At 36.7% G+C, this 16,489-nt stretch overlaps 1 protein-coding gene across 8 annotated transcripts in view; it reads left to right on the top strand.

The window, feature by feature from the left end:
* SCP2 (sterol carrier protein 2) overlaps positions 1 to 16,489 on the top strand; it is a 163,789-nt gene that overhangs the window by 65,487 nt on the left and 81,813 nt on the right. For 3 of the 8 annotated variants that reach the window (XM_033866520.2, XM_073789681.1, XM_073789685.1), the window contains 3 exons: positions 853 to 939; positions 2,103 to 2,253; positions 3,357 to 3,504. In XM_033866520.2, coding sequence (XP_033722411.1) covers positions 853 to 939; positions 2,103 to 2,253; positions 3,357 to 3,504 — 386 coding nt within the window. The other 5 variants (XM_073789698.1, XM_073789693.1, XM_019937779.3 and 2 more) reach the window with 4 other exon arrangements.

Raw genomic sequence — 16,489 nt, 5'->3', positions numbered from 1 at the left:
TAATGCAGACTCTATGAATTAAGACTTCACAAGACTGCTCTCACTTTAGATGCCAGATGAAGTAGGATCCCCAGGCCACCTGCACTTCTGACCAACTGACTATAAATTCAGTGGCTCCCATGATCCTCTCATGTTTGATAATTCACTAGAATGACTCACAGAACTCAGGAAAGTACTGTACTTACTGAGGAACAGCCAAATGAAGAGGCACATAGGATAATGACTGGGAAGGTTCCTAGTGCAGAGCTTCCATGCCCTCTTCCCATGGAGTCAGGGCACAACACCCTCCTGTGAAGGTACTCGGCAACCAGGTGGCTTCACCAAAATTCAATTTCTAAAGTTTTTATTGGGGCTTCATTATACAGGCATATTCAATTAAATCATTGGCCACTAGATCTCTAGGTCCCCCTCTTCTCCCTAGGGGTCAAACTGGTTCAATAGTCCCAATCTTGTATTCGCATGGTTGATCTTTCTGGTGACCAGACCCCTGGCTCATCCCTCCCTTATCCCCCAGCTAACAAGGGGACCACCACAAGTCACCTAATTAGCATAACAAAGACACTTCTATTACTCAGGAAATTCCAAGGGTTTTAGAATCTCCATGCCAGGAACCCAGGACAAAAATTAGACAAAAGTTTTTTTATACAACATGATATTTTGGAGTTAGGAATTTTAATAATTCAATTCAAATGACTTATTTATTGTAGATTGAAATGGTTTATTGAAAGCCTATCTTTCGTTTGTGAAAAGAGTATTTGTGTGTTATTCTCTCTTTAACTTCTGGACCAGAACATCTTCAACAAAAATTGTGATTGCTACCTCACATTCTGTAACTACTTATTTTATATTTAGGTATTCCCAGTTCCAAAAGGAGTACAGTTTAGATGAAGTGATGGCATCTCAAAAAATTTTTGATTTTTTGACTATCTTACAATGTTGGTAAGAAAAACACATTTTAATATTTAATAGAAGTACTGTGCCTTCTCCCCACCCCGCCCCCCCATCCCTTGGGTAGACTGTAGGCTCTGTATCTGGGTATATCTATATCTGTATCTGCTTTTATAGAACTCCTACCAAGTATAGTCCTTACCCTGGAGTGAGCACCCTTGCTTCCTATTCCTGTCTAGACACAGATTGTCTTTTCTCTTGGAAAATTATATATTTTACTTCCTTTTCTCATGACTTCCAGCTACTCTGTTTTAATAGTATTTATTCATTTAAATGTGGCTTGGGAGGCCAGTGGAGTCCAAAGGTTTTTCCCTTGACCATTTTGTTTTCTCTGCTGTGTATTTCTACTGTAGGAAATTTTACTCAATCATACTAACTACGAGTAAAGGTAAAACAAGAAAAAAAATCAAAGCTCTAATAATGATAGTAACTCTGTCTTGAAAATTGCTTGACAATATCTGTCTCCTGGAAGACTGAGTTAGTATTGCATAGCTCCTACCTGTGCCTAACTCTCACCTGGATGTGTCCTGGAGTTACTGTCTGGGATGCAAGTGAACAAGTGACGTCCATTTTTATCTGTAGCAGTATGAGTGTCTGCCCATTTTTAAAGTACAGCTCAACTCACAGAAGGCTTCTTGTGTCTGCTGCCTTCCTTCACAGCTGCTCTAAGGAAAAGGTCTATTTTGAGGAGATCTCAAGAGTCTTAACCAAACCATGGGCTTTCTGGTATCTCCTATTCCATCCTTTCCCAGTTTCCAAAAGGATTCCAAGACTGATTATTTGGGAGATAGCAAAGTTGGCGCTAGTTAGGCCATAGTAGAATCTTTATTAGCTCAGGAATAACCTTGTGGACTCCTCAGAAGTCACCAGAAAATACCTTATGTATTTGCAGAGGCAAATCTGGGATTCTTTGCAATAAGAACTTTTTGGGAGAGACCTTTAGAGACCAAGCAGTGACTGATAGCATTTAAATTCTTGTTAGAAGTTCAGTCTTCAGGTGTGAAGCATGTATAATTTTTAACTGCAGATATTACAAAGACAGTCCAATGACCAGAAAGCATACACCCAGCCTTTCCACACTGAAAGAACTCCTAGACTGAAATCCTAAGACCGAGGTGAACCAGGTATGAATAACTATTTTCACCTCCTCTTAGTCCCACTTCAGATGGTGCTGCAGCGGCAATTTTGGCTAGTGAAGCATTTGTACAGAAGCACGGCCTGAAATCCAAAGCTGTGGAAATTTTGGCTCAAGAGATGGTGACTGATATGCCAAGCACGTTTGAAGAAAAAAGCATTATTAAAATGGTGTGTCTGAGATTCTGTTTTATTAATCAGTCAAGGGATTTCTTTTTCAAAATTTGAAGGTGACATCATGTCATCAGCTCTGAACGTTATTTACTTGAAAAAAATTGGTCTAGAAAATTTAATATTATAACCCATCCTTAAGAATCTGTTAAGGGAAAATAACTGATAAGAACATATGCATGCACTTTTAACTAACTAGTGTGCTGTTTTTAAAAATTTTGAGTTGCCTAAATATGCCCAGAACTCCAGAGTTAAGGGAAAAACAAAGTTAAGGGAAAAACAAAGATATTTTCAGGAACTGTTTTGCACTTTAAAAATCACTGATTGAAGATTGAGTACAAAATGGAGGAAGTAAAAAAGATAAGAATTCTGACCTGAGTTAGTTGAATATTTGAAGATACATACATATATACACATATAAAAATTGCATTATGTACACACACATATATAAATAAGCATATGATTTACGTTAAAGTTTACAAAATGATTTTACAACAATGCTTTGAATTTTAAAATGTTTCTGTAACTTGCCCAAGATCACACAAGCTAGGGTGTGGCAGAGGTGAAACTTATACTCAGGTTTTCTGATTGTAGTACATTTCCATCACATCACAGTTTTATTCCTTGGAAAAGAGGTGAGTTTGCATGTTATTATCTGAGACCAAAGGGGTGTTAATAGCATGAATATTGGAAAAATGGTTTGAATCCTATATGATCTTCTAAAAGAAGATTGTTTATTTTCATATAGAAGTTCACCCATAGTTTTCAGTGTATCTGAATCATAATGATCTCTTGATAAATCTCTTCAACCTATCTACCACAACTATATATTGTGGTTTGATAGAGTTTTTGTAACTTTGCACAGGATATGGCATGAGGAATTGTAAGTCCTTTTTATAGTACAAAATGTAATGTGTATGTTCATTCTCCCTCCTGGATATTCTTTTATTTGGACTGTCTGTGTAATACAGAATTAACTGAGATTTCAATATTTATGGTCAGTTCTCAACTGTTAAGGTTATACATATTAATCTCATATAAGCCTTATATAAAAGTCCCAGTTTTGATGCCCTTAATTTATTTATATATGGTTTTGGTTTTAGGTTGGCTTTGATATGAGTAAAGAAGCTGCCAGAAAGTGCTATGAGAAATCTGGCCTGAGACCAAGTGATATTGATGTAATAGAACTTCATGATTGCTTTTCCACCAATGAACTTCTTACTTATGAGGCACTGGGACTCTGTCCAGAAGGTAATATCTTTGATGAGATGCAGATTAACTTACTACATGTCACTGAGAACATTTCACTTTCATCATAAAACAAAACAATTCACTAATTGCCTTTCCCTCCATGTTGACTCTGCCACACTGTGCAAAGCGAATGGAAGCTATCCTGATCTTGGACTTTTAGAACATGTAGTCTTGGACAGTACCAAATGAGATGACAGAGTATACAAATAATTTGTTTTATGTAAATCAGGGGTACTTGTAATGCACTGTTAAGTAAAAAAAAAAAAAAAGGATAAAAAAAATCACATATGTAATTCCAGCTATTTCAAACTGTGTTTGAATAAAGACCTGAAGAAAGGAAAATGGAAAGACTAGTTGGTGGGATCTGGAGGATTTTTTTTTTCTTTTTCTTTTTAAAGTGGTTGTACCATTTTCCATTACTACTAGCAGTATGTGAGATTTCAGTTGTTTCACATTCTCATCAACACTTGATGTGGTCAGTTTTTAAATTTCAGCCATTCAAAAGAGTATATAGTGGTGTTTTATTTTAGTTTTATTATGCATATCCCTCATGACTAGTGATGTTGAGCATCTTTTCTTGTGCTTATTGGTCATTCATATATCTTTTGTGAAGTGTCTGTTCAGACCTTTTGCCCTTTGATTATTGGGTTACTTGTCTTTATTGTGTTGTAAAATTTATATAAATATATATTCTGGATACAAGTAATTTGTCTGATATATGTGGGCTGTGAATGTTTTCTCCCAGTCTTTGGCTTACCTTTTTGTTTTATTAACAGTGTCTTTTGAAGGACAAATTAAAACATTTTTGATTATCAATTACATATTTTCTTATCAATTTTTTGAATGGTTCAGGCCTTTTACATTCCAAGAAGCTTGCCTACTGCAAGGTTGTAAAGATTTTCTTCTATTTTTATTCTAGGCGTTCTGTAGTTTTAGATTTTACATTTAAGTACATGATCTATTTTGAGTCAATTTTTATGTTTGGTGTAAGGTAAAGGTTGATATTACTCTTTTTTTCCCCATACACATATTCAGCATCATTTATTGGAAGGACTTTTCTCTCCCCATTGAATTGCCTTGGCACCTTTGTCAAAAATTGCCCATATATGTGAGGGTCCGTTTTTGGATTCTCTGTTCTATTCCAGTGATCTACATGTCTGCCTTTTCACCAATACCAAGTTAGTTTGGCTACTGTGTTTATTCTACTACACTCTACTATACTATACTATATCAGATAGGATAAGTTCTCCAATTTTGTTCGTTTTAAAAATCATTTTGGTTATTTTAGGTCCTTTGCATCTCCATGTACATATTAGAATTAGTTTGTCAATTTCTACAAAATAAAAAGCTTGCTGGAATTTTCATTGAGTCTGTAGATTGATTTAGAGAGAATTGTCATCTTAACAATGTTGAATCTTCCAGTCCATTAGATGTGTATATGTTTCCATTTGTTTAGCTCTCCTTTAACTTCTATTAGAATGTTTGTAGTTTTCAGTATAGCCCTTAGGTGTCTTTTGTTAGGTTTATTCCTTGGTATTTTATGGGTTTTGGCATAATTTTTTTTTTTAACCTTCATTTTCCAATGTTTGCTGATAGTATATAAAAATACAATTGATTAAAAAAAACTTGGAAACTGTAACTTTGCTAAATTCATTTGTTCTAGTCGTTATTTTGCAGATTATGAGTGATTTTTCAGATAAACAATCATGCCATTTGCCAATGACAGTTTTTTGTCTTCCTTTCTGATCTTTTTATTTTTTCTTACCTTACTGCAATGACTGTGAGCTCTAGTACCATACTGAATAGAAGAGGTGAAAGTGGGCATCATTACCTTATTCATGATCTCAGGGGATGCACTTTAATATTTTACCATTATGTATAATGTTAGCTATAGGTTTTCTGTTGATACCATTTATCATGTTGAGAAAGTTCCTTACTATTCTTAGCCTGCTGAGGTTTTTTATTTTGTTGTTGTTTTGTCATCAAGGGGTGTTGAATTTTCAAAAAATTCTTCTGCATCTATTAAAATGATCTATGTGGATTTTGTCCTTTATTCTTTTCACATGGTGAATTACATTAATTTTGAATGTTAATCTAACCTTATATTTCTGGGATTAATCCTACCTTTTAATATATTGTTAGAATCAATTTGCTAGCATTTTGTTAATGAAATTTGTTTATATATTCATGAAGGATATTTGTCTGTAGTTTTCTTTTTTTCCAAGTTGTTTTATTCCAGTCTCATAAAATAAATTGAGCAGTGGTCACTCATTCTCTATTTGCTGAAGTAGTTTCTGTAAGATTAGTGTTAGTTCTTCCTTGACTGTTTCATTACCAGTATAATCAAGTAGATTAAAGTTTTCTTTGGGGGGGATGTTTTCAATAAATTAAAATTTCCTAATAGATATAGGCCTGTTTATAATTTTATTTATTTACTTATTTTTTAACATCTTTATAGGAGTATAATTGCTTTACAGTGGTGTGTTAGTTTCTGCTTTATAAAAAAGTGATTCAGCTATACATATACATATATCCCCATATCTCCTCCCTCTTGCATCTCCCTCCCACCCTCCCTATCCCACCCCTCTAGGTGGTCACAAAACACTAAGCTGATCTCCCTGTACTATGTGGCTGCTTCCCACTAGCTATCTATTTTACATTTGGTAGTGTATATATGTCCATGCCACTCTCTCACTTCGTCCCAGCTTACACTTCCCTCTCCCCGTGTCCTCAAGTCCATTCTCTACATCTGCACCTTTATTCCTGTCCTGCCCCTAGGTTCTTCAGAACATTTTTTTTTATATTCCATATATATGTGTTAACATACGGTATTTGTTTTTCTCCTGACTTACTTCATTCTGTATGACAGACTCTGGGTCCATCCACCTCACTACAAATAATTCAATTTCATTTCTTTTTATAGCTGAGTAATATTCCATTGTATATATGTGCCACATCTTCTTTATCCATTCATCTGTCGATGGACACTTAGGTTGCTTCCATGTCCTGGCTATTGTAAATAGAGCTGCAATGAACATTGTGGTACATGACTCTTTTTGAATTATGGTTTTCTCAGGGTATATGCCCAGTAGTGTGATTGATGGGTTGTATGGTAGTTCTATTTTTAGTTTTTTAAGGGACGTTGGTACTGTTCTCCACAGTGGCTGTATCAATTTACACTCCCACCAACAGTGCAAGAGGGTTCCCTTTTCTCCACACCCTCTCCAGCATTTATTGTTTGTAGATTCTTTGATGATTGCCATTCTGACTGGTGTGAGGTGATACCTCATTGTAGTTTTGATTTGCATTTCTCTAATGATTAGTGATGTTGAGCATCCTTTCATGTGTTTGTTGGCAATGTGTATATCATCTTTGGAGAAATGTCTATTTAGGTCTTCTGCCCATTTTTGGATTGGGTTGTTTGTATTTTTGAGATTGAACTGCATGAGCTGTTTATATATTTTAGAGATTAATCCTTTGTCAGTTGCTTCATTTGCAAATATTTTCTCCTGTTCTGAGGGTTGTCTTTTCATCTTGTTTCTGGTTTCCTTTGCTGTGCAAAAGCTTTTAAGTTTCATTAGGTCCCATTTATTTTTGTTTTTATTTCCCTTTCTCTACGAGGTGGGTCAAAAAGGATCTTGCTGTGATTTATGTCATAGAGTGTTTTGCCTATGTTTTCCTCTAAGAGTTTGATAGTGTCTGACCTTACATTTAGGTCTTTAATCCATTTTGAGTTTATTTTTGTGTATGGTGTTAGGGAGTGTTCTAATTTCAGTCTTTTACATGTAGCTGTCCAGTTTTCCCAGCACCACTTATTGAACAGGCTGTCTTTTCTCCATTGTATATTCTTGCTTCTTTTATCAAAAATAAGGTGACCATATGTGCGTAGGTCTATCTCTGGGCTTTCTATACTGTTCCATTGTTCTGTATTTTCTATTTTTGTTCCAGTACCATACTGTCTTGATTACTGTGGCTTTGTAGTATAGTCTGTAGTCTAGGAGCCTGATTGCTCCAGCTCCATTTTTCTTTCTCAAGATTGTTTTGGCTATTCGGGGTCTTTTGTGTTTCCACACAAATTGTGAAATTTTTTGTTTTAGTTCTTTGAAAAATGCCATTGGTAGTTTGATAGGGATTGCATTGAATCTGTAGATTGCTTTGGGTAATATAGTCATTTTCACAATGTTGATTCTTTCAATCCAAGAACATGGTATATCTCTCCATCTGTTTGTACCATCTTTAATTTCTTTCATCAGTCTTACAGATTTCTGTATACAGGTCTTTTGTCTCTTTAAGTAGGTTTATTCCTAGGTATTTTATTCTTTTTGTTGCAATGGTAAATGGGAGTATTTCTTTAATTTCTCTTTCAGATTTTTCATCATTAGTGTATAGGAATGCAAGAGATTTCTGTGCCTTAATTTTGTATCCTGCTGCTCTACCAAATTCCTTGATTAGCTCTTGTAGTTTTCTGTTAGCATCTTTACGGTTCTCTATGTATAGTGTCATGTCATCTGCAAACAGTGACAACTTTACTTCTTTTTTTCTGATTTCGATTCCTGTTATTTCTTTTTCTTCTCTGATTGCTGTGGCTAAAACTTCCAAAACTATGTTGAATAATAGTGGTGAGAGTGCACAACCTGGTCTTGTTCCTGATCTTAGAGGAAATGGTTTCAGTTTTTCACCATTGAGAATGATGTTGGCTGTGGGTCTGTCATATATGGCCTTTATTATGTTGAGTTAAGTTCCCTCTATGCCTACTTTCTGGAGGATTTTAATCATAAATGGGTGTTGAATTTTGTCAAAACCTTTTTCTGCATCTATTGAGATGATCATGTTGTTTTTTGTTCAATTTGTTAATATGGTTTTTCACACTGATTGATTTGCGTGTATTGAAGAATCCTTGCATTCCTGGGATAAACCCAACTTGATCATGGTGTATGATCCCTTTAATGTGCTGTTGGATTCTGTTTGCTAGTATTTTGTTGAGGATTTTTGCATCTATATTTATCAGTGATACTGGCCTGTAGTTTTCTTTCTTTGTGACATCTTTTTCTGGTTTTGGTATCAGGGTGATGGTGACCTCGTAGATGAGTTTGGGAGTGTTCCTCCCTCTGTTATATTTTGGAAGAGTTTGAGAAGGATAGGTGTTAGCTCTTCTCTAAATGTTTGGTAGAATTCGCCTGTGAAGCCATCTGGTCCTGGGCTTTTGTTTGTTGGAAGATTTTTAATCACAGTTTCAATTTCAGTGCTTGTGATTGGTCTGTTTTTATTTTCTATTTGTTCCTGGTTCAGTCTCGGAAGGTTGTGCTTTACTAAGTATATGTCCATTTCTTCATGGTTGTCCATTTTATTGGCATATAGTTGCTTGTAGTAATCTCTCATGATCCTTTGTACTTCTGCAGTGTCAGCTGTTAATTCTTTTTCATTTCTAATTTTATTGATTTAAGTCTTCTCCCTTTTTTCCTGATGAGTCTGGCTAATGGCTTATCAATTTTGTTTATCTTCAAAGAACCAGTTTTTAGTTTTATTGTTCTTTGCTACCGTTTCCTTCATTTCTTTTTCATTTATTTCTGATCTGATCTTTATGATTTCTTTCCTTCTGCTAACTTTGGCAGTTTTTTGTTCCTCTTTCTCTGATTGCTTTAGGTGTAAGGTTAGGTTGTTTATTTGAGATGTTTCTTGTTTCTTGAGGTAGGATGATATTGCTGTAAACTTCCCTCTTAGAACTGTTTTGCTGCATCCCATAGGTTTTGGGTCATCGTGTTTTCATTGTCTTTAGGTATTTTTGATTTCCTCTTTGATTTCTCCAGTGAGCTCTTGGTTATTTAGTAGTGTATTGTTTAGCCTCCATGTGTTTGTATTTTTTACATATTTTTTCCTGTAATTGATATCTAGTCTCATAGCGTTGTGGTCAGAAAAGATACTTGATACGATTTCAGTTCTCTTAAATTTACCAAGGCTTGATTTGTTACCCAAGATATGATCTATCCTGGATAATGTTCCATGAGCACTTGAGAAGAAAGGGTATTCTGTTATTTTTGGATGGAATGTCCTATAAATATCAATTAAGTCCAACTTGTTTAATGTGTCATTTAAAGCTTGTGTTTCCTTATTTATTTTCATTTTGGATGATCTGTCCATTGGTGAAAGTGGGGTGTTAAAGCCCCCTACTACGATTGCGTTACTGTCGATTTCCCCTTTTATGGGCTGTTAGCATTTGCCTATGTATTGAGGTGCTCCTATGTTGGGTACATAAATACTTACAATTGTTATATCTTCTTCTTGGATTGATCCCTTCATCATTATGTAGTGTCCTTCTTTGTCTCTTGTAATAGTCTTTATTTTAAAGTCTATTTTGTCTGATATGGGAATTGCTACTCCAGCGTTCTTTTGATTTCCATTTGAATGGAATATCTTTTTCCATCCCTTCACTTTTAGTCTGTATGTGTCCCTAGGTCTGAAGTGGGTCTCTTGTAGACAGCATACATATGGGTCTTGTTTTTGTATCCATTCAGCCAGTCTGTGTCTTTTGGTTGGAGCATTTAATCCATTTACATTTAAGGTAGTTATCAATATGTATGTTCCTATTACCATATTCTTGATTGTTTTGGGTTTGTTATTGTAGGTCTTTCCTTCTCTTGTGTTTCCTGCCTAGAGAAGTCCTTTGGCATTTGTTGTAAAGCTGGTTTGGTGGTGCTGAATTCTCTTAGCTTTTTCTTGTCTGTAAAGTTTTTAATATCTCTGTCAAATCTGCATGAGATCCTTGCTGGGTAGAGTAATCTTGGTTGTAGGTTTTTCCCTTTCAACACTTTAAATATGTCCTGCCAGTACCTTCTGGCTTGCAGAGTTTCTGCTGAAAGATCAGCTGTTAACCTTATGGGGATTCCCTTGTGTGTTATTTGTTGTTTTTCCCTTGCTGCTTTTAATATGCTTTCTTTGTATTTAATTTTTGACAGTTTGATTAATATGTGTCTTGGCGTGTTTCTCCTTGGATTTATCCTGAATGGGACTCTTTGCGCTTCCTGGACTTGATTATTTCCTTTCCCATATTAGGGAAGTTTTCTACTATAATCTCTTCAAATATTTTCTCAGTCCCTTTCTTTCTCTCTTCTTTTTCTGAGACCCGTATTATTCAAATGTTTGTGTGTTTAATGTTGTCCCAGAGGTCTCTGAGACTGTCCTCAATTCTTTTCATTCTGTTTTCTTTATTCTGCTCTGTGATAGTTATTTCCACTATTTTGTCTTCCAGGGCACTTATCGGTTCTTCTGCCTCAGTTATTCTGCTATTGATTCCTTCTAGAGAATTTTAAATTTCATTTATTCTGTTGTTCATCATTGTTTGTTTGCTCTTTAGTTCTTCTAGGTTCTTGTTAAACGATTCTTGTATTTTCTCCATTCTATTTCCAAGATTTTGGATCATCTTTACTATCATTACTCTGCATTCTTTTTCAGGTAGGCTGCCTATTTCCTCTTCATTTGTTTGGTCTGGTGGGTTTTTACCTTGCTCCATCTGCTGTGTGTTTCTCTGTCTTCTCATTTTGCTTAACTTACTGTGTTTGGGTTCCCCTTTTTGCAGGCTGCAGGTTCGTAGTTCCCATTGTTTTTGGTGTCTGCCCCCAGTGGATAAGGTTGGTTCAGTGGCTTGTGTAGGCTTCCTGGTGGAGGGGACTGGTGCCTGTGTTCTGGTGGATGCGGCTGGATATTATCTTTCTGATGCTTAGGACTCTATTCCGTGGTGTGTTTTGGGGTGTCTGTGACCTTATTAAGATTTTAGGCAGCCTCTCTGCTAATGAGTGGGGTTGTGTTCCTGTCTTGCTAGTTGTTTGGCTTAGGGTGTCCAGCACTGTAGCTTGCTCGTCGTTGAGTGGAGCTGGGTCTTAGTGTTGAGATGGTGATCTCTGGGAGAGCTTTCGCCATTTGATATTATGTGGAGCCAGGAGCTCTCTGGTGGACCAGTGTCCTGAACTCAGCTCTCCCACCTCAGAGGCACAGGCCTGACACCCGCGTGGAGCACCAAGACCCTGTCAGCCACACGGCTCAGAAGAAAAGTGAGAATAAAGAAAGAGAGAAAGAAAAAAATAAAATAAAATAAAGTTTTTAAAATAAAAAAGTTATTAAAGATAAAAAGTTAGAGTTTTAAAAATAAAAGAAAGAAAGAAGAGAGCAACCAAACCAAAAAACAAATTCACCAATGGTAACAAGCACTAAAACCTATACTAAAAAAAAATAAACAGAGAAAAAACACACAAAAAACGGACAGACAGAACCCTAGGACAAATGGTAAAAGCAAAGCTATATAGACAAAATCACACAGAGAAGCATACACATACACCCTCACAAAAAGAGAAAGAGAAAAAAATGTATATATATAAAAAAAAGGAAGAGAGCAACAAAATCAATTAAAAAATCTACCAATGATAATGAACTCTAAATACTAAACTAAGATAAACATAAAGCCAGAAACAAATTAGATGCAGAAAGCAAACCCCAAGTCTACAGTTGCTCCCAAAGTCCACCAACTCAATTTTGGGATGATTCCTTGTCTATTCAGGTATTCCACAGATGCAGGGTACATCAAGTTGATTGTGGAGATTTAATCTGCTCCTCCTGAGGCTGCTGGGAGAAATTTCCCTTTCTCTTCTTTGTTCACACAGCTCCTGGGGTTCAGCTTTGGGTTTGGCCCCACCTCTGCATGTAGGTTGCCTGAGGACGTCTGTTCCCTGCCCAGACATGACAACGAGGTTGAAGTAGCAGCTCATCACGGGGCTCTGGCTCACTCAGGCTTGTGGGAGGGAAGCGTACGGAATGTGGGGCGAGCCTGTGGCGGCAGAGGCCAGCATGATGTTGCAACAGCCTGAGGTGCGCCGTGTGTTCTCCTGGGGAAGTTGTCCCTGGATCCCGGGACCCTGGCAGTGGCAGGCTGCACAGGCTCCTGGGAGGGGAGGTGTGGATAGTGACCTGTGCTTGCACACAGGCTTCTTGGTGGCTGCAGCAGCAGCCTTAGCATTTCATGCCCGTTTCTTGTGTCCACACTGATAGTCGTGGCTCGTGCCCGTTTCTGGAGCTCGTTTAGGTGGTGCTCTGAATCCCCTCTCCTCGTGCACCCTGGAACAATGGTCTCTTGCCTCTTAGCCAGTTCCAGACTTTTTCCTGGACTCCCTCCTGGCTAGCTGTGGCGCACTAGCCCCCTTCAGGCTGTGTTCACACAGCCAACCCCAGTCCTCTCCCTGGGGTCTGACCTCCGAAGCCTGAGCCTCAGCTCCCAGCCCCAACCCGTCCCAGCCAGTGAGCAGACAAGCCTCTCAGGCTGGTGAGTGCTGGTCAGCAGCGATCCTCTGTGTGGGAGTCTCTCCGCTTTGCCCTCCGCACCCCTGTTGCTGCGCTCTCCTCTGTGGCTCCGAAGCTTCCCCGCTCCGCCACCCTCACTCTCTGCCCACGAAGGGGCTTCCTGGTGTGTGGAAACCTTTCCTCTCTCACAGCTCCCTCCCAGAGGTGCAGGTCCCGTCCCCATTCTTTTGTGTCTGTTTTTCCTTTTTTTTTGCCCTACCCAGGTACGTGGGGAGTTTCTTGCCTTTTGGGAATTCTGAGGTCTTCTGCCAGTGTTCAGTAGGTGTTCTGTAGGAGTTGTTCCACATGTAGATATATTTCTGATGTATTTGTGGGGAGGAAGGTGATCTCCACGTCTTACTCCTCCGCCATCTTGACGGTCTGATTTATAATTTTTGTTTCTTCCTGTACCTATTAATTTTGGTAAGATATATTTTTCAAGAAAATTGTCAGTTTTATTTAAGTAGCCAAATTTCTTCACTGAAGTTGTTCAAAGTATTCTTTTAGTATCCTTTTAATGTCTATAGAATCTATGGTTATAACCTTTTTTTTTTAATTCCTGATATTGATGGGTTTTGTTCTTCTTTTTTTCTTCATCTCTCTAGCTAGAAGTTTGTCAATTTTGTTGAGCTTTACAAAGAATCAGCTTTTGCCTTTGTTACTGTCTTTTTTTCCCCCTCCATTTCACTGATCTCTGCTCTTTATTATTTACTTCCTTTAACTTACTTTGGGTTTACTTTTTTTTGTTTGGTTTTGTTTTGCTTTAAGTTTCTTATGATAGATCCTTAGATCATTTATTTTAGATATTTCTCCTTTTCTAGTGTAAGTATGTAAAGCTATACGTTTTCTTCTAAGGAGTATTTTAGCTGCATTCCACAGATTTTGATATATTCATTGTCATTTATTTCAAAATATTAAAAATTCCCTTTAATGTCTAATTTTTTCTTTGACCTGTAATTATTTAGAAGTGCGCTGTATAATATCCAGGTATTTGGAATTTTCCTAGGTATCTTATTGTTATTGCTGTCTATTATAATTTTGCTGTAGTCAGAGATTACGCTTTGTTTGATTTTGATCCTTTTAAATGAATTGAAATTTACTTTATGGCTCAGCATATGGTATATATTGGTGAACTTATGCCCTTGAAAAATAATGCAGATTCTGTGGTTGTTAGATGTAGTGTTCTATATATGTTAATTAAATCAAGGTGATTGATAGAATTTTTAAGACCTCTGTCTCTACTAATTTATTTGACTTGCTGTATCACTTGCTGAGAGAGGAGTGTTAGAATCTCCTACTACAATTGTGGAACTATTTCTTTCTTTATTTCTGTCAATTTTTGCTTCATTTATTTTGAGGCTCTCTTATTTATAATTGTTATGTCTTCCTGATGAGTTGTGTTTTTTTTCATTATGAAACATTCTGCTTTATCTCTGGTTACATTCTTTGTCTAGAAGTGTCTTTTATCTGACTAACATAGCATGCCAGCCTTCTTATGCTTACTGTTTACATGATATATCTTTTTCTATCCGTTTGCTTTCGACCTATTTGGGTTATTTATTTATTTATTTACTTATTTATTTGTCTATTTAAGGTGTGTCTCTTGTAGGCAGTAGTGTATTGTTTTTTATCGACTTTGTCAGTTTCTGCCTTTTAATGGAGTGTTTGACAGAGTGTCGTCTAATACAGTAGCCACTAGCTCTATGTGGTTATTGAATCCTTAAAATGTGGCTAGTACAAATTGAGATGTGCTGTAAGTATGAAGTACACATCAGATTTTGAAGACTTAATATGAAAAATAGAATATAAAGTATTTCATTAATAATTTTTTATATTGCTTACATTTTTAAAAAAAATTTATTTTTGCCTGTGTTAGGTCTTCGTTGCTGTGTGCAGGCTTTCTCTAGTTGCGGCGAGCGGGGGCTACTCTTTGTTGCAGTGTGCGGGCTTCTCATTGCGGTGGCTTCTCTTGTTGTAGAGCATAGGCTCTAGGCATGTGGGCTTCAGTAGTTGTGGTGCGTGGGCTCTAGAACGCAGGCTCTGTAGTTGTGGCACACGGGCTTAGTTGCTCCACAGCATGTGGGATCATCCTGGACCAGGGATCAAACCCCTGTCCACTGCATTGACAGGTGGATTCTTAACCACTGTGCCACTAGGGAAGTCCTTATATTGGTTACATTTTGAAATGAAAATACTTTGGATATATTAGGTTAAACATTATAAAATATATATTAAATAAAATATATACTAGAAAAATTTAAAGTACATATGTGATTTGCATTATATTTCTGTTGGGCAGTGTGATTTAAAGAGCATTAACATTTAATGTAATTACATATTTATATTGTAGGCTTTAGGTTGACCATTTTATTATGTTTCCTCTATATGTCCCTTTGTTTTTTGTTACTCTGTTTTCTCTCTCACCTGCTGCCTTTTGGATTATCTGAATATTTTTAGTATGACATTTTAGTATGTATTGGCTTTTTGGCCAAATCTGTTTATTCTTAGCTTAGTTTTTGGTTAGTTTTGTTTTGTTTTAGTGGTTGCAGGGTTTCTCAACCTCAATACTGTTGACACTTGAGCTAGATTATTCTTTTTTGTGGGGCTTGGACATTGTAGGATGTTTCACAGCATTCCTGGCCCTCTACCCACTACATGCCAGTAGTACCTGCCCCCACAGTTGTGATAATCAAAAATGTTTCCAGACATTGCCAAATGTCCCCTGGGGGACAAAATTTCTCTGGGCTGAGAACCACTGCTATAGGGGTCTCCTTAGCATTAATATTGTACCACTTCACATAAAATGTAGAAACCTTGCAAACATATACGTCCATTAACCAATTCCCTTCTGCCCTACACCCACCTTTATGTTAAATTATCATATGTAGTACATCTATGTACATTAAAAAACCCCCAAAGACAGTGTTATAATATTTGTTTTCAATAGTTGCACATATTTTAAAGACCTTAAGAGGAAAAAAGTCCTTTATATTTACCCAGATATTTATTATTTCTGTTGTTCTTTCCTCTTTCTTGCTGATCCAAATTTTTCTAGAGAATTTACTTTAGCATTTCTTATAAAGCAGGTCTTCTGGAATGTTAATTCCCCAGTGAAATATTCTGATACTTCATAGGATTGTATGTATTACGGAAAATCATGCAGTAAATTATTCACTTCTTGGGGTTGGTTTGTGTTCAGTCTGCTATTACTCAGTACAGTGACACTATTTAACAATATGAAAGCAGTAATAGCAGATAGTTTACTTGTTATGACTAGAGCCTTGTATCAGGTTCTATGTTAGAAACACATCAAAAAATAGAAGAATGTCTCAATGGATGGTTTTTAATCTACAACCTAGATTTAAAATCAAATTAAAAGTGTTAAGTCATCTCAAATTCTGTGATTAGTATGTTTCATTTTGCCAGTAGAGGAACGCTCTTGTTTTTGAAGGCAATAAAATGTGTTGGCTAAGAACACAGGCTATGGAGCCAGGCTGCCTGAGTATTCTAGATCCCCTACTTTGGCCTTAGATTGGTTACTTAATATCTATGTGTCTCTTTCCTTATCTGTAAAATGGGAATGATAGTACCTACTTCATAGGGTTGAGGATTAAATTAAATTATGTAAATATACGTAAAATAATGAGAACAAGGCCTGACA

The sequence above is a fragment of the Tursiops truncatus genome, chromosome 1 (genome assembly GCF_011762595.2).
Source record: "Tursiops truncatus isolate mTurTru1 chromosome 1, mTurTru1.mat.Y, whole genome shotgun sequence".
In the NCBI taxonomy this organism is placed as follows: Eukaryota; Metazoa; Chordata; class Mammalia; order Artiodactyla; family Delphinidae; genus Tursiops; species Tursiops truncatus.
This window is presented reverse-complemented; position numbering and strand designations above follow the sequence as displayed.